Consider the following 25,595-nt stretch of genomic DNA (forward strand, 5'->3'; position numbering starts at 1 on the left):
CGCGCCTCAAACAAGTTGTGTAGCCTAACCTTAATGAACGAGTCACCACGCGCGCTTTACGATGCTCATCCACTTTGTATTTTTTGAAGACTTATACATTTAAGTACAGTCATTATTATTGTAGGCTATCCCAGATAACAATGACCTAGCGGTCCGCCAGCATTTTTTGGGCGGCACAAAGTCAGCGGCTTGACACGGTTGGACCTCCGGGGCCACACCGTCGGCAAGCCGAGCAGTCTGAAAATGCGGTTGGTCTACCAGCGATTTTTAGGTGGCACGCCACCATCGGTTTACCTCAGCTGGGCCACCACCGTTGTTACACTAGTGGCAAGCCGATAGTCGGTCCAGTGTTTCTGAGAACTTAAAGGACATCTTTAATTTATAAATGTAGCCTATATATTTTTTTATTTGTTTTTACAGTTAAAAATAATCTGAAAGCACTGAATACAAAATTGTGAGACTGACCTATAGCTAGGCCTATCAAAAGCAAACACTGTAAAAACAACAATAAAAAAACTTAAAATATAAAAGTGCCACAATTGTCCCATATTAACTGAAATGTATGATGTGAAAGAAATAAGTATAATCAAGGTAAGCACATGCAGAAGAGCAGGATTTGAATGGAGGGGGAGGGGGGAGGGGGGGGGGGGTGACTACATTACCCAGATAGCAGTATGTCTGCAAGATGTCTGTTAAAGATCACTTTATCTGAAAAGCATCTGCTGTTTACTAACATCTGATGTCTAGACGTCTTTAAGATGTCAGTTTTACATACGTTCTAAATCATAAACATCTTTAAGAAATTTTCTAAACGTCTATTTGACATTTGTCCAGAATGACCTTGAACCCCCAAAAAGGGACTGTAGGGACATGGGTAGCTCTTAAAGTTTCAACTGTGTTTTCACATCTCAACTACAAAGTTAGATTATATAAATTATCAAATTGCGCTAAATGTAGGCTCGCAAACAGAAATTGCTTTTGGGTGAGGAGGTAACCATAGCAACAGATGCTTCGGTTGTTTTATCGGACTGTGCATCGATAAAACATATGCCTACTTTCTTTTTTAACACGATATTAAAGACGTAGGCTACTCTTCAAATATATCACAAAAAACATCATTGTTTTGTCTACAATCGTTGAGCAATAAAACCAGTAGGCCTATACAATATTGGATGCAAAGGTTGACAGAACTTTTAAAAAAAGACTTGTTTCAAGCATTATTAGGTATTTCTATTTGATGTGCGTGTTTACATCTGGAAGACGTATTTTTTAGAGTGTTGGCTCATCTGCAATACGTCTAAGACGTTTCCCGTCAGATGTCAAATAGACGTTTAGAAAATTTCTTTAAGATGTTTATAATTTAAAATGTATGTAAAACTGCGTAAAAAATTATGAAGTGATCTTTAACAGACATCTTGCAGCATCTGGGAATGTTTACTGTAATACATTAAACGAACTGAAAAAACATAGCATAAATGCAATAAAATCAACCCAATATAGGCCTAGCCTATAACTTGACACTTGAAGTTAGTTTGGTTTGATGGTTTATCTTCTTAAATATGGATAAAACTTTTACACATTTGGAAGATGCTTTTATTTAAAGCAAATTACAATGCGTTTAGGGCTTATAGCCTAGCCTACATTTGTGCTTGAATCAACCCTGATCTTGTTTTTGATATAGCCTACATTATACTTAACTTAATTTTAACAAAATTGTAGCTACCGTTAAAATTACTGTTTTCTTTTTAAACGACATAACTGAGTTTTATACTTTTTCTAGCATAGGCTATTTTACAGTAAAATAAATTACATTTTAAAAAATATATTTATTTTCTGCGACTCGCTGGTATGGTAACTTTCAACCAAATGTCATTGTACAATCACAGCGCGTTCAGTTTAAGTTGATAACTGACCTTCCAAATTCAATGCAGCGCACCGTCAGTTGAATTCCTCTCTCTTGTTAACGATGGACTTCGGCGATCTTCTCTAGCTCTTGTATTACAGGGTTCTCTCGTCCGCTGCTCGTGTATTGACATGTATCTCTAAATAAAATAGTATTCATCCACCTCTTTTTGCTCTTAAGTAACCCACGATCTGTTTTCAAAAGCCCGTCAGTTCCCGTTTGACACTGTTTGATCTGGTAAGAAGTGTTAGGGAATTTACACGGTTCTCGCTTCCTCTTTAGATTAAAAACCTCTAGGACGTGTCCTGCAAACGATCAAACTGATCTAGTGTCCACGCACGTCTCCTCCATTGATCACCGTCATTGTAAATAATTCCTTTCGTGAGTGGTTGCCTTTGTCATATCTTCATTAAGAATAAGGAGACGAAACGCCGATGACTATCCTATAGAACGCGCTTCTCAAAGTTCATTGAAGAGAATAAGGGAGGAGCTGGTGACATGGTGTCTGCGCTCATGATAGGGGAGTCAGAATGAGTGTAGCCTACTCGCATCAGCATCAGCTGCTGTACTGAGGGTGGGGGAGAAAGTGAGTGAGAGAGAGAGAGAGAGAGAGAGAGAGAGAGAGAGAGAGAGAGAGAGAGAGAGAGAGAGAGAGAGAGAGTTCATGACTTGGTCAACATCATGCGTAAAAACAGGTTAGGCTTGTGCGTTTCTAATGCGTAGGCTGTTAATAAGTGAAACGATTAAAGGTGCACTATTATTAACCTATATTAATTGAAAATAGCATTTGTTTACTAACATTAATGTTGACGTAAATTACAGTCTCATTAGATGACACCAGTCTTGCCAGTCTTTTAAAAACTGTACTACATGGACCCAGGGGCCTGTACCATAATGGCAGTTGAACAAACTCAGGGTTGCTGGATTAGTTTCGAGTTGACAAAACCAAACCAATCCAACCAGGCTTTGTTGGTACCTAGATGCTGATAATCAACTTTCTCTGTCAAACATCCAATCACATTGATCCAAACTCATTCAAAACTCATTGAAATTAATTTCTCGTGAGAGAAGCAGCAATTCACTTATTGAATAAAAGTATTAAAATATTAAGAATTTAAACAAATTAAAACAGCAAGAAGAAAATAGCTGTCTATGAAAGAAGACAACTAAAAGAAAAGGTCTCGCTACTGTATATCAGTGCAAGTAAAAGTTGTAAAGTTAGTTTATAAAGGTATAGAGAGAATTGAACATTTAAGCTCACATGTAGTCATTTTATAGCTTCATCTATTGATTCTAAAGCGTATTTATATTACCATATATTTATTCATTCAAACTTGCGTGAAAATAATTGATGAACTAAAATTTTACGATCGATTTTTATTTATGATCGATTAGGTGGGGATAATTTGCATATTCATGGTTCTGAAGCCAGGGTGTAGTTACATTCAAGCTATTTTAAGCAGCCCAGGCTCCTTAGAAAAACGTACCTGTGGCAAAATGTTTGCAAACGTTTCAAAGTGATATGTCCAGTAAGTGGTGCCAAAAGGGGTTTTATTTGTTTTTTTCGGAAAAGATGAACGTCAATATAGCAACGTTTTATTACGTCGGAGTTTGTACGTATCATTGCAGTTCTTAAAGAATACTCCATCACGTTTTAAAATAACGTACACCTACACTAAACCTACCCGATAGTGTTAACAAAAGGAAATACGACATAAAAATGTATCGTAACATGGCCTTTTAGCTTGTTTTTTAACTTTGAGCTCTTGTACCTTGACTCATCTTTCACAGGGTTCGTACCTGAACTGTTCATGTCAAAAGCACAATTCTCTAACTGAGCTATTGATCAAGCTTAGTATCTCAGTAAAACTTAACATATGGAGCTGGTTGAGTGATGCAAAGTCCAAAATATATTTGAGGGCTGTTCCATAAAACAAGATTAGAATACAAGCCAGGCTTATTTTGGATAGTCAGACTTATTGTCGGTTGATTCTGTTTCATAAAGCAAATTTAAAGTAGTTTAAACTCAGTTACTCTGGCAACTTATGCTGGGAAACTAACCTGGTCCAGGACAGGCTAACTGTCAGGCTAAGCCTGAGTTGTTACACAGATCCTCAAACACTGACCGAAAGGAACACAATGATATTACAACTGACACTCTATCACACCATTATTGGACTTTAAGCACTATTAGTCCAAAAATAACTACACAGTATACAGAAAATCAACTTAAATAAGGCTACAATGATAAATGAGACAATATAGACCTACAAACATGTTAAATTATATTGTATATGAAATGTTTGTTAACGTCGATGTATTTTTATTTATTTTTTAGAAAAGGGCGTGGCCTATCCGCAGCAGGAAGCCTCCAGGGTGGAGCAGGCTGTGCAGGCGGCCAGAGCGGAGTTGGCAGTTCAGGGGCCCAGGACGGATCAGGCTGTGCGGGCGGCCACGGCAGGGACGGGCGGCCACGGTAGGGCCAGAAGGCTCAGGGCTCGACGACAGAAGGTTCACTAAACGATATTGGGCGCACACACCCTCGATGGTGTGGGCTCACAATTCGCAGCGGAGAAGGGCTCGAAGTCTGCGGTGGGCTCGACGTCTGCGGTGGGCTCAAGCTGCTTGGATCTGACCGTAGGGTTCAGGCTGGGCACTGGGGTTGGAGTGGGGCTGGTGACATCATCGACAGTGAAGCTTCCTTGAGGAAGTTCCCTGGACAACTGCACTCGAGTGGCATTGTTCAGTCCCACAGAAACTGAACAATGAAACGTGCAGAGGGAGTCGTCTGGGAAATTGGTTTGAGGTACCAGATCCAGGAAAACCTCCAGGTGTTACACCTATAGTGTAATGAGCTATAAGTTCACTGCAAATTTTCCAACATCCTAAAGATAAATGATTATAATTAGAAGATACTTCTGGTGTAATAAAATATTGCATATTAATTTTCCAAGCAAAATGTATATTTTAGTCAGAATTATTGCCCTCCTATTTGACATGCATGCATGCAGCAGCGTTCGTTCAATGTGAAGTTTAATAGCAAAAAGTTTTGCACTGAGGGGAAAAAAAACCTGTCTCAAACGCAGTGGCATATCATTGCTTTAAAAAGTGGGTGGGAGAGGTGTGTGTGTGTTGGGGTGTTGGGGGGGACGGGGGTTGCTAATACAATGCTAAATCATAAATCAGATATACCTATGAACAATAACATTACAATGTCCAGGAATCGATTTAAATAGTAAAATGGGTTTAATTAAATTTGTTAGTACCGAGAATTTTCACGTGAATAAATAAATAGATCCGACTATTCTACATATGTACTTGAATGGTCCAGCAGCAGAACTTTTGCCAAGCATGTCAGAGGTTCTGGGTTCTAATCTAATTCTAATTAAAACCGATTATGTTTATCAGTGATTGTATATCAAGCAGGGACACATTTGAGTGCATTTTCTTTTTTCATTTTGTGATTTCATCGGAACGAATAGAGAGTCTGCGCAACAGATTAAAGTGCGTGTCCGTGTGAAGACTGTGCGGTGTGCGGGTAAAGAGAACACTTTATCTGCACCACTGATCACAGTCAACGAGCACTTTGATCACTTGATTTGAAAAACAACACGTTTCAGCATGCTAAGATGCTAAGATCACCTCTTATTTAACAAACAAACTAAATGAATGCTCTGCAAGTTAACTGGAGATGTTTTATTTATTTGTATTGGTACATCTGCATCCGCGAGATGTTTCAAAAGTGTTGGGGACAATATCGACCCTAGTAAAAAGTGGTGGGGACATGTCCCACCCGTAAATTACACCCCTGCTCAAAAGCCTAAAACAGCACAAAATATACACTGTTTGATGGTGGATCGATTTGATCCACGATCGACCTCTAGGGCTGCTTCAGAAACGCGTGCACACGCAATTATCTAGACTAGATAAACCTGGATCAAATTAGTGGGATTGTGTAAACTTCATTTACCTTTTATGAAACCAATTTAGCCCCAACTTATTTGTTAGGTTCATTCAAGTCATGTGTTAGAGTTTAATCCCCGCTTTTCTTAGCGTCTTAATGGAACAACCCTCTGCCTCAGATCAGATTAGCGTAAGTTACTACGGCGATGAACACTGCTAAAAGCCAAACCACTTTCATGGCTGCCAAAACCCAGGGTTGACACAAACTAAATACCTCGGTTACTAACGTAACCTCGGTTCCCTGAGAGTATGGAACGAGTATTGTGTAAGTCAGATGTCAGGCCTTATAATTGTGAAAATGTGCTTAGCACTTTATTCATACAGAAAGAACCTTCGGGAACATCCATATTATAAAACCTCATAAATGTGGATGGTGAGGCCCAGCCTGCTGCCGCACAAATATCTTCAATTGGTATTCCACTCGACCATGCCCACGATGAGGCCATGCCTCTCGTGGAATGAGCTTTGATGCCTATGGGACAACGGAGGCTCTTAGACTCATAAGCCAGCGAGATAGCATCAACTATCCAGCTTGACAGCCTCTGCTTTGTGACCGCACAACCTCTGGTGCGGCCTCTGAAGCACACGAAGAGCGAAATAACCTGCACTCTGAATAGAGTCGAGAGCACTTATAAAAAATAACCGTGCCTTGGCTTAAGGATGACTCTGGAGTCGTTGGGCCCGAATTCAAGGCAGGAAGCGCTCCGTGAGAGTGCTTGCAAATCACCCACTCAGTTGACTGATGCCAGTGCTAGCAGGACGTGATGACCTTTTATGTATGGGAGGAATTCTAGTGATAGAGCGACTGCTCTCATCTCTAGACAGTTTATGTGTAGGCACCTGTCCGGGCTTGACCAAAGGCCGGAGATGGGCCTGCCCTCGTATGGGGCCCCCCAATCTCTTTCCTCCTCGAAATCATGCCCATACTCACGCCGGACTGATATCAGTCGGCTGCTTTCCAAGGAGCCAGGGCTCTGACACAGCCGTGGTTCACTTTGACGCATAAGTGGCCAGATTGCTAAGCGTGAGCTGGTACATGGGGTTTTAACCAGCGCTGGAGGGGATGCATATACAGTAGACCCAACTGGATTACTGATGATGCTGAGGTCATGAGGCCTAACATCCTCTGAAAACTCTTGAGAGGAGCGCAAACGCCTGCTCTGAATGATGCCGCTAGACGCTGAATGGCAAGCGTGCGCTCTAACATCAGCCGCGCTCTCATCTGTATAGAATTTATTGATGTTCCCAGAAAAGGTATACTCTGGCTGGGAAACAGTGCGTTTTTTGAAGCATTGATCCTGAGACCTAGGCATTCTAGATGGCTGAGGAGCCAGGATCTGTGAGTTATTAACTGCGCCTCTGATTGGCCTATAACCTGCCAATCGTCGAGGTAGTTCAACATTTGCACTCCCCATTGTCTCAGGGGGGTGAGAGCATGCACTTCATTACTGTACAAGGTGCTAGGGATAACCCGAATAGGACTTCAGTAGGACTGTGTACTGATAAGCCTGCCCCTCGAAGGCGTATCTCAAGAATGACTGCTTGTAAAGGTTATAGTTTGCCGGATGGCACAGCAGAACAGCAGGCTGAAGGCGGTGTCCTGTTGAAAACCAGGAAGCCGGCATCCTCAAAACTACTTAGCAGGGGCTTGTTCCGCTGAAGGCTTTTCGACGGCGGCGAGGCTTCTCATCCATAGGTCAGCGAAGTGAAACTTGCTGAAGGAGATTAAATCTGAATTCTATTGCGAAATGGGGGCATATATTGCGATAAGCCACGCCCATCCTGGCAGGCTCTAACGTGCAGGCTCGATGCCTCCTGATTGGTTCGCGCATTCCTAGCCGACTCGCCATAGGTTCGTGCAGTTGCCGCAGCACAGCCAATGAGTGAGCTAAGGCGCTCAGCTGTATGTCTGCTGTGCAGCTGCAATGCGTTTTAAAAAAATGCTTCAATATTCTCGAGAAAAGGAGTTTTCCCATAGCGTAAGCTAAATTACGCAATACGAGAGACATCTCGAAAGGGAACTGAAACAAAACTGGCTAGGCACCTAAACCGGTTTCATGGTATAGGCCCCTGGGGCCTGTTTCAATAAGGAGGTTCAACCAACTCTGAGTTAAAACTTGAACTCTGAGTTGATTTACCCTGAGATGGGAAACTCTGAGTTTTCGGTTTCAGAACAGCTGAATTGAGTTAGTTCAAACAACTCTGAGTAGGCTGACTCTGAGTTAAGCGCGTGCACCATGACTGTGAAAAGCCATGATCAATGGAGCTCTGAAACTACAATTCCCCATGGCAACAGAACTCAACAAAAGACGTCCGCATACTTCTGAGTCAAGTATAATTCTTAATCACTGTTATATTATCAGGTGAAAACTGAAAGAAAGGTAAGTTATTGAACTAATACTCATTTTCATGTAATCCGACAGGCAAAAAAAAAGATAAAGTAAAAAAGAACGTGGCAGCAACTAAAATTGAACAATAAAACCATAATTCAATCAGTTATATTGTTAGGCATAAAAGGTTCATGGCTGTAGGTTACATGACTTTACAAACATTTGACATATTAAATAAATATAATTCAGTGTCTATTCCAATGTGCCACAGCTGTTTCCATGTAGTATAATGCTCTTTTCACATAATTAAATGTTCTCTAATCCAACCTGTTACATTTTTTAATTAGGCAAATGAAATGAACATTTGAGTTCTCCACCTCCAACAGTAAGAAGGCAGAACACCTGCACCACCACTGACAGATGAAGCGGAGATATACAATACTGGAAGAATAGTAAAATCCAACAGGAAAAAAGTATTTGTAGGAAATTCTAGGAGAACCTTGCCACTACCCCTCCTCTAAAGGGATGCCCCCTGGCGTCCCGTACAAGGAACACCACAAAACGAAGACAGGAACATGACATGACAACTCACCAACAAACAACACTAGACAGGAAGATCAAAACACAGAGACAAAGAGGGGAGGGGAACCAAGACATAACCAGCATGACAGTCCAGGAAGTCTTTAGCTGAGACCAGGGAGGGACGAGAGAGTTGACCCAGGGAGGCTCAGGTGGGTCTGGATTCCTGGCTGAGGACCAGGTCGGAACTGGAGGGATGGACCAGTTGGGCTCTGGCAGATCTGGAATCCTGGCTGAGGACCTGGGCGGTGCCGGAGGGACAGACCAGACGCTTCAGGGGGCCAGGGCGAATCCGATCCTTCAGGGACAGAGATGGCCATCTTGTCCAAAGACACAGGCACAGCTGACCTGGCTTGAACGGTCTCTGGCTCGGCAGGCATGATGTGAATGGTCTCTGGCTCAGCAGTCATGATGTGAATGGTCTCTGACTCGGCAGGCATGACGTGAACGGTCTCTGGCTCGGGAGGCCTGACGTGAAGCTCAGGATCGGCAGGCCTGACGTGAAGAGACCCTGGCTTGGTAGAGGCTCTGGATGGGCAGCCACGACGAGACGAAACTCCGGAAGGGCGGCCCCCGGAGCTTGAGTGGAGCAGGCTTGACAGGCAGCATGGGCAGCGCCAACAGTGCAAGGAGCTTGGGCATGGCCTTCAGGCCTTGTGGGACGGAGGAAGCCTTTCTCATCTTCTTCCCCTCTGGCCACCGGACTTGAGACCCCCGAAGTCAGTCCTCCCAGACCACCGGACTTGGGGCCACCAAAGTCGGGTCCTCTTGGACCACCGGGCTTGGGGCCACTGAAGTCGGGTCCTCTTGGACCACCAGGCTTGGGACCGCCTGCAGCAGGAGTATTCCCATGGCGAGTGAGGAAATTCACAAAACCCCCAAAATTCTGTTGATCCAGTCCTCTCATTCTCCACCAGCTGAGGGGCTCATCAAGGGCAGAGTTAAAAAGATCCTTGAGTGCCACGTTGTTGAACCCCAGCCCCTCTGCAGAGTCACTGAACTCTACAGAAAACGTCCTCAGATCAGTCCCCCGTTGACGGTGGGAATTCAAGGCCTTGAATTGGAGAATGCGTACATAGAGGGGGCTGGAGAGAGTGGAGGCTGGTGGATATTGCAAGCCCTTCTTCCGCTGAGTCCTCATTATGGCTGGTTCGTTCTGTCAGGTTGAATGAAGGGAGCGAGGACTCAATTGCAGGAGAAATAAAGGGCTTTATTTTAATAATAAAAATAAAACAAAATACAAACAAAAACTACCCCGAGGGGGAAAACAAGACAGACTTGGACTGGACTTGACTTGACTTGACAGCAGGGAAACACACGGTGTAGATACACCTACCCTTAACCTAATAATAATCTTGTCCCTAACCCAATCCCCAAGTCTTGACCCCTCAAACAGGCCTTTAAATAGGTCTCAGAAAGTGAGGACCAGCCAAAATGTCCTAACTTTCCTCACTTTATCCACACTCAGATGGTCTAAAACCCAAATCGGCCCTCACAAAGATAGGTGTATAAGTACACACACATATACAAGCTCACACAATTTGTTATAGAAAGATTAATGCCAAGTCCCAAAACAGTTATTAGAACAAACACCCCCGCACCTCAGAGTGAGACAGTATTGATTAGGCTGTGATGGATTGGCTTTTTAATTGTCAAGCATGATGCAATTGTTCAGATTAATGGCCCTAGTACTGCACATGCACAACAATTTGGGCCATGGATTTGCTTGTGCATGTGTGGACATTTACATGGGAATTAGTTCAAAAATAAGGAACTTGACATAAATAAATACAATAAATAAATACGAGAAATATGCATGAATGCACATGCACACCCCTATCGCAAATTAAATATCGAGCTTAACTGATTCAGTCCTGCTTTGCCAGTTCTTGGACCCAAATCACTGCACTGCTCTTTAATGTCTAAAGATGCATGAACCCAATGCACATCCATCTCGCAGAACATTGTGTCATGTTTAAATTACTGTTTGCAGTATTCCTAGAATGGAAGTATTTGGAACTACCCAGCCTTATCTCACCAATATATAGCTGGATTTCTGTGCTAGTTGGAATCATATAGTCCACATTAAGCACCCAGTGCTTGGTGGTCCATGTAATAGACTGGGAGGAAAAGATTGTCGGTGTCAAAAGCCACCAGTAGCCCTCATTTATCACTGGTGTTTGTGATTACAGCCTGAGCTCCATCACACAGAGGACACATACGGAGTGGTATGGCCACATTAAAGGGTACAGTAAAGGAGGATAGATTGAAAAGAGGGTTGATAATGACAGAGGGATAGAAAGAGAGAGAGGGCATGAAGGCCGAATGAGATCTGTGGTAGGTCTCTTTTGAGTGCTAAGGCAGGGTGCCTGAGATCTGATTCAATTTGTTGTCAGTGAGGGCTCAGCTCTGAAGGGTTTGAATGAAAATTCAAGTCACATTCAGACCACTTCGCTTGACCAGTCATGACTTGGCTCTGCAGCAAGGCAGGTTATGCTCTACTGTATATTTTTCAGAGATATCTGAATGTGTGTCTGGATGAGGGCTGGTGCATTTTACATAGAGCTGAATCTTCAGCTTGTGCAGTCTCAAAAATGGGTGTGTCAACTGCCATAGATGCCAAAAATATCCCAGCTAAAAGGTACCCTCCATAAGGGCGAGGCAGGGCGGGTATATATAACGTCTGATAATTACATGTGTCTAAAACAGGGAACCCTGAGAGCTCATAGTTCAGCCACAGACTTCAGACACATCACAGGGTAACATGCACCACCCTCACTATCCAGAACTGCTTGCAAACCACAGCAGCCTAAGCCTGTAGTTACTCTGCGGGGGGAAAGTATCCACATATACTGTTACATCTGAGACATCTTAAATATATAGAGTAGAACACAGTGCCTTAACCAGGCCATGCTGAACATGGGTGTGTGTATGCGGGAAGCAGAGAGAAAAAGAGTATAAGTCTTTTGTGCTTTAAAATCTATGTTTTTTGTGCTTTGCCTGTTAGTTTTAATTTGACCAGAATCGTATTGATCTGAAGGATAATCTCTCTGTGGTAAAACAACAACAACAACAACAACAACAACAACAACAACAACAACAACAACAACAAAAAACTGAATCATGTTAAGGCAGTAAAACTTATAAAGCTTGCCAGGTGATAAGACAGAGGCAGACAAATGAGAAAAAAATCAATATAAACTAAAAAAAATCTATATATAGATCCATACAGGGAAGGGGGAGTAAGATAAAAAGAGAGATCTATAATCTGCATAAATCCCTAACATGTAGATGACCTCTATTCAATCTCATCCATCCCTAATCTCATATAGAGTTTATTTTATTTATTTATTTATTTTAAAGAAATAAAGGTACCTTTTATAATGCAAAACTTTTATTTATTTATTAGGGGCCAAGCCCTGAAGGGGCTGAGGCACCTATTGTATCTGTTAGTTTTCTTATTAGGGGCCAAGCCCCGAAGGTGCTGAGGCACCTATTGTATCTGTTAGTTTTCTTATTATTATTCTTCTTCTTCAGCCAATGGAAGTCTATGGCAGCCCTATGAACCATACATGGGAAAATGATGAAATTTGGCACACTTCTAGTGATGGTCATGAATACCAATTGGACCAGATTTTGAGTCTCCAGGACCAACTCTATAACGCCAATACCAGTTCAAAAATTCAACATTGAAATGGTTATAACTTTTGAACCCTTTGATCTAGAGACATGAATCTTGGTACACCTGATTCCTCTCATCATTCTGATCACAACCAATACCTTCCATTAAGACCCCGCCCATTACAGTAGTGGCCATTTTGAAATGTACAGTATTCAGTTTTTTTGCTACTCCTCCTTCAAATATTGTCCAATTCTCTCCAACCATGTGCTCAAATGATCTTCGGACTGAGCCGCACAGAAATGACTGAACAGAATTTTTTTATTCATCTTTGATCAAAAGTTATTATGTCGCAAACTTAACGAGGTCGACCCAAAATTGGTTCAGAAGCTATAGCTCGGCTAAATTTTTATCAATCGAAACGAAATTTGGTTTGCTTCATCGGAAGCAGGATCTGAGAGTCCATGTCAAAGTTGGGAACAGCGCCACCTATGGGTCATGAGATATGAAAAATAGCTATTTAAGCCAATAACTTTTGAACAGTTAGTCAGAAAATCATAAATGTGGTATTTATAGATTGCTTGTGTCATGTCAAATCCGTGGATACCGATTTTGCCAGGATTGGATGTACCACGTGTCAGCCATTTTGAATTTTGTCATAATTTGCAATATCTTTTAAACTATTTGACATATCTTCACAAAATTTAGTATGGATCATCATTTGCATGGCTTTAAAGTACCCGAGAAGTTTGAACACAGCGCCACCTAGTGTTCCAAAGGTATACGTTTTTTTGTAAAAACGCTTATAACTTTTGCAAATATAGTTCAAAATTTAATTTCTTAAATTCTGAAATTTCTGTTCCTTGGCTTATACCGATTCCAACGATATCTCGTTTTTCATTTTCCAACAATGTGACTGTCCGGCATATTAGAGCAAATGAAAAACCGTTTTTTCGCTACTCCTCTTGAGCCCAAATCTTGCTCAATTTTGTCCAAAATTTGATCAGATGTTAATTGGACCGAGCCGCACAGAAATGACTGAACAGATTTTTGATATTCGCTACCGTTCCCGATACCGTTCCCGATATATTCGTCTCCGAAGTTGACCTAGCCTGTGTTTGTTGCCTTATTCTGGCTAGCTTAGCATAATAGTTGGTTAGCATGCTAACCAGATGCCATTCTTTCTAATGCGGCTCTTCAGCTATCAGAATAACCATAAGCTACATTAGCATTGAGCTAGCTTAGCATGCTAATCTCGTTAACATGATTTTGTGTGCTTATTCTTACACTGAAGGCTCTCCTATGCAGCTGTGTAATTTTTGTCCTCTGAGTGGTGCAAGTTGCTAAACCATGTGTCACAAATCCCGAATCATTGTGGTCGTGGGTTCGAATCCTGTGTGACACGTGCCCAGACCGCATGAGGTACTGTGGCAGGAAAAGATGCAGAAGTTGCATTGTGCCTAAGAATGGTCTCATCTGAAGCTGTCACATACAACATGCAGTGCTTTTATGTACAATTCATTGTTCTATTCTCTTCATTTTCTTCAAAATTCTTAATTTTGACTTGATTCTCTCTTGAAAGTATTGAATTTTGGCAGCTGTGTAGATGCATGTCTGCCAAGTGGCACAACATGATGAGTGACAGACACCTGACCCATAGATAGTGGGTTCGAGTCCTATGAGGGACATCTTTAAAATTGTGTATAAACTTGTCATTTCAATTCCTTTATTATCTGGGTAAGAGCTGTACTAATCTTTCTTACTCTTGGATCAGAAATAAGCTTGTTTTTTACTTCATTCTGTGTTCATTCTCATCAGACCTTCTGTTCATTTTGATTTCATCCTATCTGTACTTCTGAACCTATCTGTTCTTCATGTACATTCTAATTCTGCTGTTTTTGGTCTTTTTGCTCCGTATTGCGCTACAGCCCCTTCAGCGGCTTGGCCCCGTATTGCTGCTTGCAGATATTTTTTATTATTATTGTTTGTTTGTTTGTTTGTTTGGTATGTTGCTTTAACTTTTTATTATTATTATTTTTAGTAGGTAAACATACCACTTACTTTCCGATGTTAATTTACCTTTCATAATGCAAATCTTTTATTTATTTATTTATGCTCACTATTTTAGTATGTACTATTTTAAATGTAATAAACTGTTAAGCTAATAAATGAACAATTAGGATAAATGTCAAATAGTTTTTCCACATTCTTTCTACTTCAATTATATTTCCTTGTGGAAATTAAATTTGACCTTTTATATGACATATTATTTATTTAGTCAATTTTAATGACTATTAAAGCTTATTGTTTAAATAAATTATTAATATAAAATACATAATAACAATTCATTAAGAAATATTTGTGCATTAATCTTTTTTCTTTTCTTTTATTTGTTTCCAATTAATTAAGTTCATATGGTGGGGGAGGGGGGTGCGTAGCAGGAAACATGAAAACTGTAGTAATAGCGCCTCCTCACGGCCATCATCAGTTCAACAACAGAAGCGTTTCGTGTTCTAGAGAGTTCTAGTTGCATTGTGGGTATCTCACCGGCACCGTCCTCCTCCTCTACACCGCAAACATGATGGTGAGTGCGCATTCATGACTGTTTTACTTTCAAATCCACCGTCATCTTAGCTATTTACTCTTCTCCTGGTGTTGGGATATAAACGCACAGAGAGAATAAAGCATAAAGGACATGTCTGCGAAATTATTTTTATTTTAAATGCGATAATATACTTAACGTTTTACATTGATGCTAGCTAGCTTGGTTGCTAACGATTCATTCTTCTGTTTGTGGATGACAGGCAGAATTTAGAGATGTGCATTACGGCACAACGTGCAAAAGATTACTTTTGTACGGCATATGTAACGTTACTCATTTACACATTTTTATTTCACAATAGTTTTGTAGTTAAATGGTGCTAATGGCTTTCTAGTTTAGCATCCTTTCGGTAATGGAGAAAGAGGTAGTGAACTGTTAACCGGTTACACCCTTTAATGCTGTTCGTCTCAAAATACATTACGATAAATCTGTGACTTTATAAAACGCTTATTTCTGATTAAAAGCCATTATTTTTTTAGCACCAAGTGCCACAAAGTGAGAGATATTAGCGTTTCTCCTGTGTGCATGACGACATGTTCTACTGCAATAACTTAAGGTGATGATACACAGGGCAATTTTTTGAGCAATGTTGCCGTCAACGGGCAACCAGATGAGAGACAGGGCCCACGACCGATCTAAATTATCCAGATAGAAATGTATTGCCCATTTTCAGTGGGAAACTGCACAAGCAACAATCGCCCGGCAAGATTGCCCAGCAACATTGCTCAAAAAGTTGCCCTGTGTATCATCACCTTAAGAATTGAGCAGATATTACGGTTTCACACATTGTAGAATATATGTAAGCCCTCGTAGCGTTGTGTACAACTTACACAAATAGTCAATTTCATTGTCTGTACAGGAGCTGTCAAAAATCTTCCATGGTAATGGGAAATCTTGAAAAATAAGTGCATTTTCAAATTTTAATTTGTAGTTTTGGAAAGGTAGTGGAATATGCAAAATATTGTAGATTTCTATTGTAAATAAAGCAAAATTCCTTTGCTCTGATCTTTAAAATGCTTAATTTTTTAAATGACTTAATTAAATTGATTAATTTTGATATTGCATTGATTATGGCCCTTGAATGTCTTCTCTCAGCCCACTCCAGTCATCCTCCTGAAGGAGGGCACAGACTCCTCTCAGGGGGTCCCGCAGCTCGTCAGCAACATCAATGCCTGCCAGGTTGTGGCAGAGGCTGTTAGGACCACCCTTGGCCCCCGTGGCATGGACAAGCTTGTGGTGGATAACAGAGGTAAGTCTGCTCTTCCATAAACAGGTGCTGTTTTATTGGGAAGTATTGATACATTTTTGGATATATTTGAATGATGCTCTGCTTCATGCTGGGATTTACATGATGTTATCTTGCAGGCAAAGCCACTATTTCTAATGATGGAGCCACAATTCTGAAACTTCTGGAAGTTGTCCACCCCGCAGCCAAGACTCTGGTAGACATTGCCAGATCTCAGGATGCTGAGGTAAGATTTCCTCTCTGTGTCTGCACATTTAGCTTATTGTTTCCATTAGTGTTCTTGAAAAATACCGGAACCGTGTGAAATTCCTAAGTTTAGGTTCTGAAAATGGTTCTGGTGCAATGTGTGGGCGAAGTGCTGGGAGCTTATCCGTTAATAGTGACGTTTCACCTCATGAATATTATAATAGTAATGAATGCACTGGCCCTTGTGCTACTCATATACGTTATGCGTCAGATATCAACACAGAGAGAGAGTATAAAGACAGTAGAGCTGCACGATTAATCTTTAAACGATCTCGATTCAAACACTCACGCGATCTTATTCCTAAATGACAAAAACTTCACATCGGAACATTCAAATCTGTTTGCTCTGTTGCTGACCCAGAGAGAGCAGTTGTCCATATATATGATACCGCTTTACATTCACAGTCTTTTCAACCACACAGTATCGATATTTCTGTGTTACAAATATTCAAATGGTCAGAGAAGTACTGAGATAAGTTTATAGTTCGAATATAAACACTGATGTCTACAGTAGCAACCAAAACAGAATACCGGTAAATCACCTTTAGAAAGTCACTGCCTTCAAATAACGAGTGTATCGATTACATCTGTTGCTTCAAAACATTCATAAAGACAACTGTTAAAGCTGCAGTCTGTAACTTTTATTGTTCAGAATTTACTAAATGTATATAATGAGCGAGTACATCGCGAATACCTTTTTTCAAACTTGGCGCAAATGTAAAAAAAAAAAAAAGGCGTTTTCAGTATAAATTATAATCGAGAGAGGCAGATATCGTTATCGCGATTAAAATACGATTAATCGTGCAGCCCTAACGGTAAGCCTGTAACAAGCATTAGACTCGGACTACTTAACACCGGTCGGGTCGGCACCGCTGCAGAGAAGCTCAGTGCCTGTGTGACTTGTCATAGACATATACAGAGAGAAGTAGCTCCGGCTACAATGTTCTTCCGCAAGACGCATGCAGTTCTGTTTATTAACTGCTAGAGTGTTTATTCATCCAGTAATGAAACAAGTGAAGTCTTTATGAATCAAAATTTTAAACCGATGTTAAAAATATTATGTGTCACCTGTCTGGATCTTCCATGTGTGTTCAAGCATATTCTACCCCTTCTGAGAGGGTATTCTCCACTGCTGGAGATACAATAAGCAAGGAGAGGTCCCAAATTATCCTAGAGAATGCAGAAATGTTATTTTCCTTCAGAAAAATTAATTATTGTTTCAAAAATTGTTAAATAATGTTGAATTTGTTGACATTACAAGTCTGTTAAACTCATTTGACAAGAAATAAACACATAAAGGATTGTGCATTTTCCCCTTACTACTTTTTTTTAATTAGTTTTTATAATTTTTATTGAATGGAAAACCGGAATCATATTGCGGAATCTGAACCGGAAAATTTCTTACGATTCCCAACCCTAGTTGTCAATGTTGATTGACTGACATACTATTCTAAGATGCGCAATGTTGGAATGGCTATTTTTTGAACCACCTGTTCAACTACCTGTTGACTCATTGCAAAGCAAATATTTAGAAAATGTTCTGTTATTGGTTTAGTTCAGAATCTATTTTCTAGTGGAATTTATAGTTATAGAATTTCTATATTAATTTTATTTCACAAAAACTGCAGTGCATTGAGACAGTATTGTAAATATGAACACGATCAAAGGGGTTTTAAAGGCAGTTAACGGCATGTCAAGTCAGTTTCATAGGGTCTGTTTGTAAGACACCGTTTTCAACTAAAAACATAAAACTTTTAAAGCATTTTGGCCGTTCATTTACAGTACAACCACGTTTTGAAAATGGATTTAAAAGTGCAGGTTTTTTAAAACGATCTCTGTAAACAACAAAAAAGAAAAATTCTGAAGACGATGACATCATGCACATGCTTATGTGTTTAGTCTACAGTGTTTCATTGCCATCTAATGGCCTGGCTGCAGAATACAGCGTTTTTTAGTCATTCTTGCGGATTCGTGTGAATGGGGGTCGTGTGAAACTTCTCCGTTTTAAACATATCGTTGTCGTGTAAACATACCCTTAATTAGAACTTGATATGGAGCAAGTTGTGCTCAAATTGCATAATTATCTTCTAACTAGTTAAATACATTAAAATGTGTCCTCAACATTCTTTGTTTATTCAGGTTGGTGATGGCACCACCTCAGTGACTCTGCTTGCTGCTGAGTTTCTGAAGCAGTTGAAGCCGTACGTGGAGGAAGGGCTTCACCCCCAGACCATCATCAGAGCTTTCCGCATCGCTACCCTGCTTGCCGTCAAAAAGATCAAAGAAATCGCTGTTACCGTCAAAAGGGATGACGAGCAGTAAGTCCAGACCCTGTGTGCAATTCCATAGGCATGTGTTAGTATCACAGATGTGATCATTTGTCCTCTCTTGCCACCACAGGGAACAAAGGAGGTTGTTGGAGAAGTGTGCTTCTACGGCTTTGAACTCAAAGCTGATCGCAGGACAGAAGGATTTCTTCTCCAAAATGGTGGTGGATGCAGTGATGATGCTGGACGATCTGCTGCCTTTGAAGATGATTGGAGTGAAGAAGGTGCAGGGTGGAGCTCTGGAGGTGAGAGGGAGCTGTGCTCTAGATTTAAAGGCATTTTTGTATATCCATAAAGGAAATCTGCATATTTAAACAAGGAAACATGATTTCATAAAGAACAAACACCTAAAGTTTCTTACACTTACCAATCATATGAGAGGAACGCAGCTCTAACTAACGTTACAAGCCTATCAGAAGCAGAGCAGGGCGGGTCCTGGCAACACAGTGTGATTGAGATTCATACGTCACGTTAGCGTCTGTGAAAGCATGGAGCACAAGTTCATGAAGCCTGGGGATGGAAACCGGTGGGAAAATATCCTCACCGTCACATCCGTAATATATAATTTGTTTTTTTGCTGATCCAAAAAGTATCCGATCAGTGGCTCAAAAAACGCAAATGATCCGAAATGTGAATTTTGCGATCCGTTCCACCGCTAGTCTGCACTACTTAGACAGTGTTTCCCCTACAATGTGTTACAATAGTGCCGCTGCAAAATCTTTCCGTGATCAGTAATATCACGACAGTCACTTACACACAAAAACACTGAGGCATGGCGACCGGCTTCGCTGCATGCGGTGGCTCTGGATCCACTTGTTAACAAGGAGGAAAGAGCCACATATGGAAATATTTTCAATTAGGCTAATGTCATGTTGCCATAAGGCGCCATTCACAGTGCGTTTTTTGCCTGTGCAAATTCGTTATTTCAAATGCGCCAAGCGCGCTCATAATAGAAGTGACGTGGCGCGCTCAGTTTCCCAAGCGCGCCTCCGTTCATGGTTGCATAGCAACGACAGACGCTACGGGAGAGCAAGCACTTGTGGAAAGGAGAAAGCGGTACGAACTGCGCTCTCCATGAGGACGGGGAAGTATCACCTACTGCTCATAGTCCTGATAGTTAAATCATATTTAATTTTTCAGATGAGTCTACTAAACTGGTTGGTGTCCTTCAGAAATCATTCTAATATGATATGTGATGCTATCATGTAATATTTTACAATATTAGGCTACTGTTTTTTCTGTATTTTTGATTAAATAAATGCGGGCTAGATGAGCATAAGACTTCTTGCAAAAACAAAAAATACCCCCACAATAGCATTCAATTACCAAAGAGCCCAGAAAAATTAAGTGCTCACAGATTGGGTGTGGCCTATGCCATTAAGATAACATTTTCAATAAATTGTAAATAATCTTTTTCTGGGTTGTGCCGTTTCATTTTTCCCCTAAACAATTTCTACCTTTCATATATAACAGAAAGAAACTTTTTAGTTAATATAGGTGACTATATCAAAGACACATGAAATAAAACAAGGTGTTCCGTTCCACAAGGATCAATTCTTGGGCCTCTTTTATTTTCATTATATATGCTCCCCTTGGGCAAAATAATTAAGGAATATGACATGAATCATCATCTTTATGCTGATGATATACAGTTATACATCTCAGTTGAGTTAGGAGAGGCTGGCTGATTGTCTGTCCAGTATCGTAATGTGGATGAACTAAGACAAAACTGAAATTCTTATTGAGGGCCCAAAACATTAGCGGGAGAGGATAGAGGCTGGATTGGGTCCCTTTGCTTTACAATCTTAGAAAAAAGTAAAGAACCTAGGTGTCACTTTGGACTGCGATTTGAGTTTTAAATCTCATATTAATCAAATGACAAAAACTTGTTTTTATCATCTGAGTTAAATAGCCAAGATTCGTTCTTTTTTTTATCCTTGGATGATGCTAAGAAACTCATTCATGTATTTATTTTCTCTCATCTTGATTATTGCAATGCTATGTACACTGGCCTGCCTATGGTTTCTATAGCGAAGCTACAATTGATACAAAATGCAGCAGCCAGAGTACTAAAGATATTAAAAAGGAAAGAACATATTACACCGGTTTTAATGGAATTACATTAGTTACCAGTTCATTAAAGGATTGATTTTAAGGTTCTTTTATTTGTTCATAAAACTCAGCACAATCTGGCACCTTTATACATTTCAGACTGTCTGGCAAGGTATGTTCCAAATCGTAGATCGTTAAGATCCTCTAATGCTAATCCTCTGGCACATTATCCACTTACTCGTAAACGATCTGGTGGTGCTTTTAGCCACTATGCTCCAAAAATTTGGAATTCTTTACCAAATGAAGTGAAAGAGGCTACTAGTATTCTTAATTTTAAAAGGCAGGTTAAGACTTATCTTTTTAAAGCTGCGAATCAGTAAAACAATATTATGTGAAGTTGTGTATAAGTCTGTTATTTTATCTGATATTTATTTTTTACTTTACCTTGACATTGTGTGAATGTTTTTATGCTTGTAAAGCACCTTGCGTTGCATTCCATGTATGAAAAGTGCTATAAATAACTGTTTATTATTATTATTATTATTATTATTATTACCTAGCTGAAAATTAACACAAAAGAAAAACATGAATAATCCTGTCTAGAATTATAAAATGAAGGTTTTTGTTTGTGACCAATTCAAGGTACGTGCTGCAATAATCATGTCTTAAATCTGTTGATGGTGTGTCATATTTTATTTTTCTCAATGTACATTTCTTTCTAAAAAATACATTTTTCACTTAAAAATACCCCCCCCCGCGTAACAGCACCGCTGCTGGAAATTTTTTTAGGGGAAACACTGCTTGGAGCTGGAGACTGGAAAGGACACTAGTCATCATACACCTTCTTACTTTGCAAATTGTTACAGGGAAAAAAGTGGTAGAGATCTTGCAGATTTTAAATTTATACTCTTTTGTTTTTGCTGTCTATCAGGAATCTCAGCTTGTGGCTGGTGTTGCATTCAAGAAGACCTTCTCCTATGCTGGCTTTGAGATGCAGCCCAAGCGCTATGTGAACCCAAAGATCGCACTGCTCAACATTGAGCTGGAGTTGAAGGCAGAGAAGGACAATGCTGAGGTTCGCGTGAACTCTGTGGAGGTAAGTGCTGCTCTTTACGGTCACAGGTTTTCTAATGTAGTTGTCAAGTATATTCTTTTTAATTTTTGAATAACGAAAGGACTGGGCCATGAGCAGCTCGGGTTCAAGAAAGATTGAAACAGTTACTGATGGTGTAGTTTTCATTTTAATGTGGAGTAATGCTTTGGGAGAAGTGGCAAAATCTGATTTCTGTAGCTTCTAAAAGTTATTTTATTGAAGTGACACTAACTAGTGCTAAAGTCCACAATCCAATATTTTCTGTAACAGATTCTTATTTCAGTAAACCATCATGGCCCATGTAAACTAAGTTGAATCCCCTCATGTTTATGTGGCTGTTTGCAGGAATATCAGGCCATTGTTGATGCTGAATGGAACATTCTGTATGATAAGCTGGAGAAGATCTACAAATCTGGCGCTAAAGTGGTGCTGTCCAAGCTGCCCATCGGAGATGTGGCCACACAATACTTTGCAGACAGAGATCTGTTCTGTGCAGGCCGTGTTGTGGAGGAAGATCTCAAGAGAACCATGATGGTATGATTGTGTATCGGTACATCTGTCATGATTTAATTCGTCTTTGTTTATATTTGGTAAACAGTAATTTCCAGGTTTCTTTTAGCATTGTAATAGAGCATGACAGTAATACTGTATTTCTGTAGGCCAACCTGAAAGTTAGCATCACCCTGCTTCTCTTGACAAAACCCTATAGGATTTTTCCATTAGCTTTTGGATTATTGCAGAAATTAGCTCTTGACCAACACAAGTTTGATTCTTGCACGTTTTGGTCATTGTGATAAAATTGACAAATTAAAACAACTTAAATGAATTTTAAAGAATAAATAGAATTGCCTGAAGTAAACAGCTAAACATAGGCTATAAATGGACTACACCATGGTTGAATGACCATCACCACTGTTAAGCTTTTAGTCTCAGACAGATCTTTTTTCTGGTATTTAACTAAAAGCCCATTGACTAAGGACAATGGAACTGGAAGTGCTTAACTCTTTTCTGGATTTTGGCCTATAAAAATGTCATCCTTGCAGAACTCTGTAGTGTTATTTGAACGTTATAGTGAGTAATTAATGGCTGATATCTGTTCCCTTATGCACATGCAATGATGTTTTGGTCCTGATGTGTTGGTGATTATGTAGTTGTTAAAGCAGTTGTATTGTGTCCTCCAGGCCTGTGGTGGCTCTATTCAGACCAGTGTTGGTGCTCTGACTGATGATGTGCTTGGACTGTGTGAGCTCTTTGAAGAAGTGCAGGTTGGAGGAGAAAGGTATGTGTTTTTTTTTGTGTGTTTTTTTTCTTGCGTTAATATAAGATGTAATTATGTCCATAACCCAAGAGATTTTAATTTGATAAATGATTCCACACAAACATTTTCCATACTAACGATTTGTATTCCATTACAGATACAACGTCTTTAAAGGCTGCCCGAAAGCCAAGACCTGCACCTTCATCCTGAGGGGTGGCGCAGAGCAGTTCATGGAAGAGACAGAGCGCTCACTGCATGATGCTATCATGATTGTGCGCAGAGCGATCAAGGTGGGGAAAACTTTAGCATAGCTCTTGCTACAGATTATTACAACTGCAGATTTGATCTTATCCTTGATTTCCTTTGGCTAGGAGTAGGGCTGTGCCAGTAAACTTGACAACCGAACCACCGCGGTGGCTGAGTAGCACCGGCAGTGGTGCGACAAAACATAATTTTTTCTATGTGAACGCTGTTTTACATGAATATTATGAAAGGAGTGAAGCACAAAGCTTTGTTTGCAAAATAAATAATAGGTTAGCATGGATTACATCGCATCCATGGAAATGTTTGGATTCGTGACGAATGAGAGAGTTGTGCGTGAGCCCATAAATTTAACCTTTGTCGGCTTTGTATCCGGTCACCCGATTATCAGCGAATTTAACAATATTCCATTAGTTATTATTCCACTGGTGATGGAATCTCTTGTTTCTTTTCCCAAATCTTCACTCACGTCTCTCCCAATTTTCGCAGGAGACAATAAACGTGTCTTCCTTTTGTTCGCTTTTAAGTAGGCCTATTATATTCGCATTCTTTACTGTGGTAACGTGGAAAAACGCTATCTTTCCTTATGTAGGAAAGATAGCCTACCTTTTTACTTGCACGTCAAAATCTTTTAACACTGGTTGTGCTTGTTATACTTGGTAAGGTGCGTCAAGTTTATTTGTAAAGCGCGTTTCACACGTGCGGGTGATTTTTAGTTTCGTTTTCCCTGTCAGCGCAAAATCGAACATAGCTTAAGTGTCTTGCCCCTGTGGAAGATAAAATTCGCTCTTCATACCTTTTACAACAAGTAGAAAACATGAAGATATAAAAAAAAAAAGAGATGGTCTTTCTGCTCGTGTCCCACATCCCTGAACCCTCTCAAAGCGCAGAGCGGTATGCTTAGGCTATATCACACGTCTTAATTTTCCATCACTTATTACACATTTCCCTGACAAAAAAAATTCTCACCTTTTTTTTTTTCAAATTTGTTTTTATTTTATGAAAATTTCTCTCAAATGTTGATTAATAAAATCCATGAAGCTAGAATACACATACGTGTGTGTATATATATATATATATATATATATAACAGGCTCCTATTTCCCCATGACAGAATGACTCAATTGTTGCTGGAGGTGGCGCTATTGAGATGGAGCTTTCGAAGTATCTGAGGGATTATTCTAGAACAATTCCTGGGAAGCAGCAGTTGCTGATCGGAGCCTTTGCCAAAGCCCTGGAGATTATTCCAAGACAGCTGTGTGACAATGCAGGCTTTGATGCTACCAATATCCTAAATAAACTGAGGGCCAAGCATGCACAGGTAGCTAAACAAGTCATGTTTGATCATGTTTAATTTAATATCATGTTTAAATGTAATGTCAATGTTGTAATGTACATTTGCATAATTTCCCTCTCCTCTAGGGTGGCATGTGGTATGGAGTGGACATAAATAATGAAGACATAGCGGATAACTTCCAAGCGTGTGTATGGGAGCCCTCTGTTGTGCGTATCAATGCCCTGACCGCTGCCTCTGAGGCCGCGTGCCTCATCCTCTCAGTAGATGAGACCATCAAGAACCCTCGCTCTTCTGCTGACGGCCCGGCAGCATCTGCTGGCAGAGGAAGAGGTCGTGGTAGACCCCAACATGCCCACTAATCCACACCCATCCAGCAGTGTCTTGGACAGAGCCTCTGGACTTTCAGAAGGTCAAAACAAATGCTGTCCACTTATAGGGCCTTGATTTGTTTCTTTGACCTGTTTTGTTACTCCCTGGTCCCACTAAATCCATGCATTTCTGTGTTACAAAGGCTAAAACAGAATAAAATGTCATTTTTGGTATTTGTTCCAGATCGATGGGGATTGAATCATCTGTTGGAGATTTGAATGTTGTTTTGCCATAGTCTGAGAACACACGCAAACCATACACGCACTCAAAAAAAGTGGTCAGTTTGTAGATCTGTATAAGCACTGATATAATGCAGGCACTCTGCTGTGATACGTTCCGGTGTTGGTCATTCGGTGGAACTATTTATTGGTCCAATTAAAATCAGTACTTTTGCTTCTCAACATTTGTGTGAGGTTTTCTTCTTTCAGTCATGAGTGAGAAGTGACTACC

At 40.3% G+C, this 25,595-nt stretch overlaps 2 protein-coding genes across 2 annotated transcripts in view; one reads left to right on the top strand and one right to left on the bottom strand.

Annotated features, from left to right (window-relative positions):
- Positions 1-2,102, bottom strand: part of slc8a4b (solute carrier family 8 member 4b) — a 115,627-nt gene extending 113,525 nt beyond the window's left edge. The window contains exon 1 of the mRNA XM_077229578.1: positions 1,914-2,102. The gene's annotated coding sequence lies outside the window, so the exon portion shown is untranslated. The remainder of the gene's footprint in view (positions 1-1,913) is intronic.
- A 12,768-nt stretch (positions 2,103-14,870) lies between these two features.
- On the top strand, positions 14,871-25,546 carry cct7 (chaperonin containing TCP1, subunit 7 (eta)). Its single transcript, XM_077229566.1, has 11 exons — positions 14,871-14,978; positions 16,092-16,245; positions 16,362-16,468; positions 18,628-18,806; positions 18,889-19,060; positions 21,799-21,963; positions 22,306-22,494; positions 23,142-23,239; positions 23,376-23,508; positions 24,594-24,800; positions 24,902-25,546. The coding sequence occupies exons 1-11, from the start codon at positions 14,973-14,975 to the stop codon at positions 25,133-25,135; spliced, it is 1,644 nt and encodes a 547-aa protein (XP_077085681.1). The 5' UTR covers positions 14,871-14,972; the 3' UTR covers positions 25,136-25,546.
- The last annotated feature ends 49 nt before the right edge of the window (positions 25,547-25,595 follow it).

This window comes from Siphateles boraxobius, unplaced genomic scaffold, assembly GCF_051911475.1.
Source record: "Siphateles boraxobius isolate OS27281-9 unplaced genomic scaffold, OSU_SipBor_1 130, whole genome shotgun sequence".
Classification (NCBI taxonomy): Eukaryota; Metazoa; Chordata; class Actinopteri; order Cypriniformes; family Leuciscidae; genus Siphateles; species Siphateles boraxobius.

Excerpts from the sequence above, each read along its gene's own strand:
- cct7 (XM_077229566.1), top strand. Across the intron at positions 16,246-16,361 it reads GCTTGTGGTGGATAACAGAG|GCAAAGCCACTATTTCTAAT; the intron begins GTAAGTCTGCTC and ends GTTATCTTGCAG. Across the intron at positions 19,061-21,798 it reads TGCAGGGTGGAGCTCTGGAG|GAATCTCAGCTTGTGGCTGG; the intron begins GTGAGAGGGAGC and ends GCTGTCTATCAG.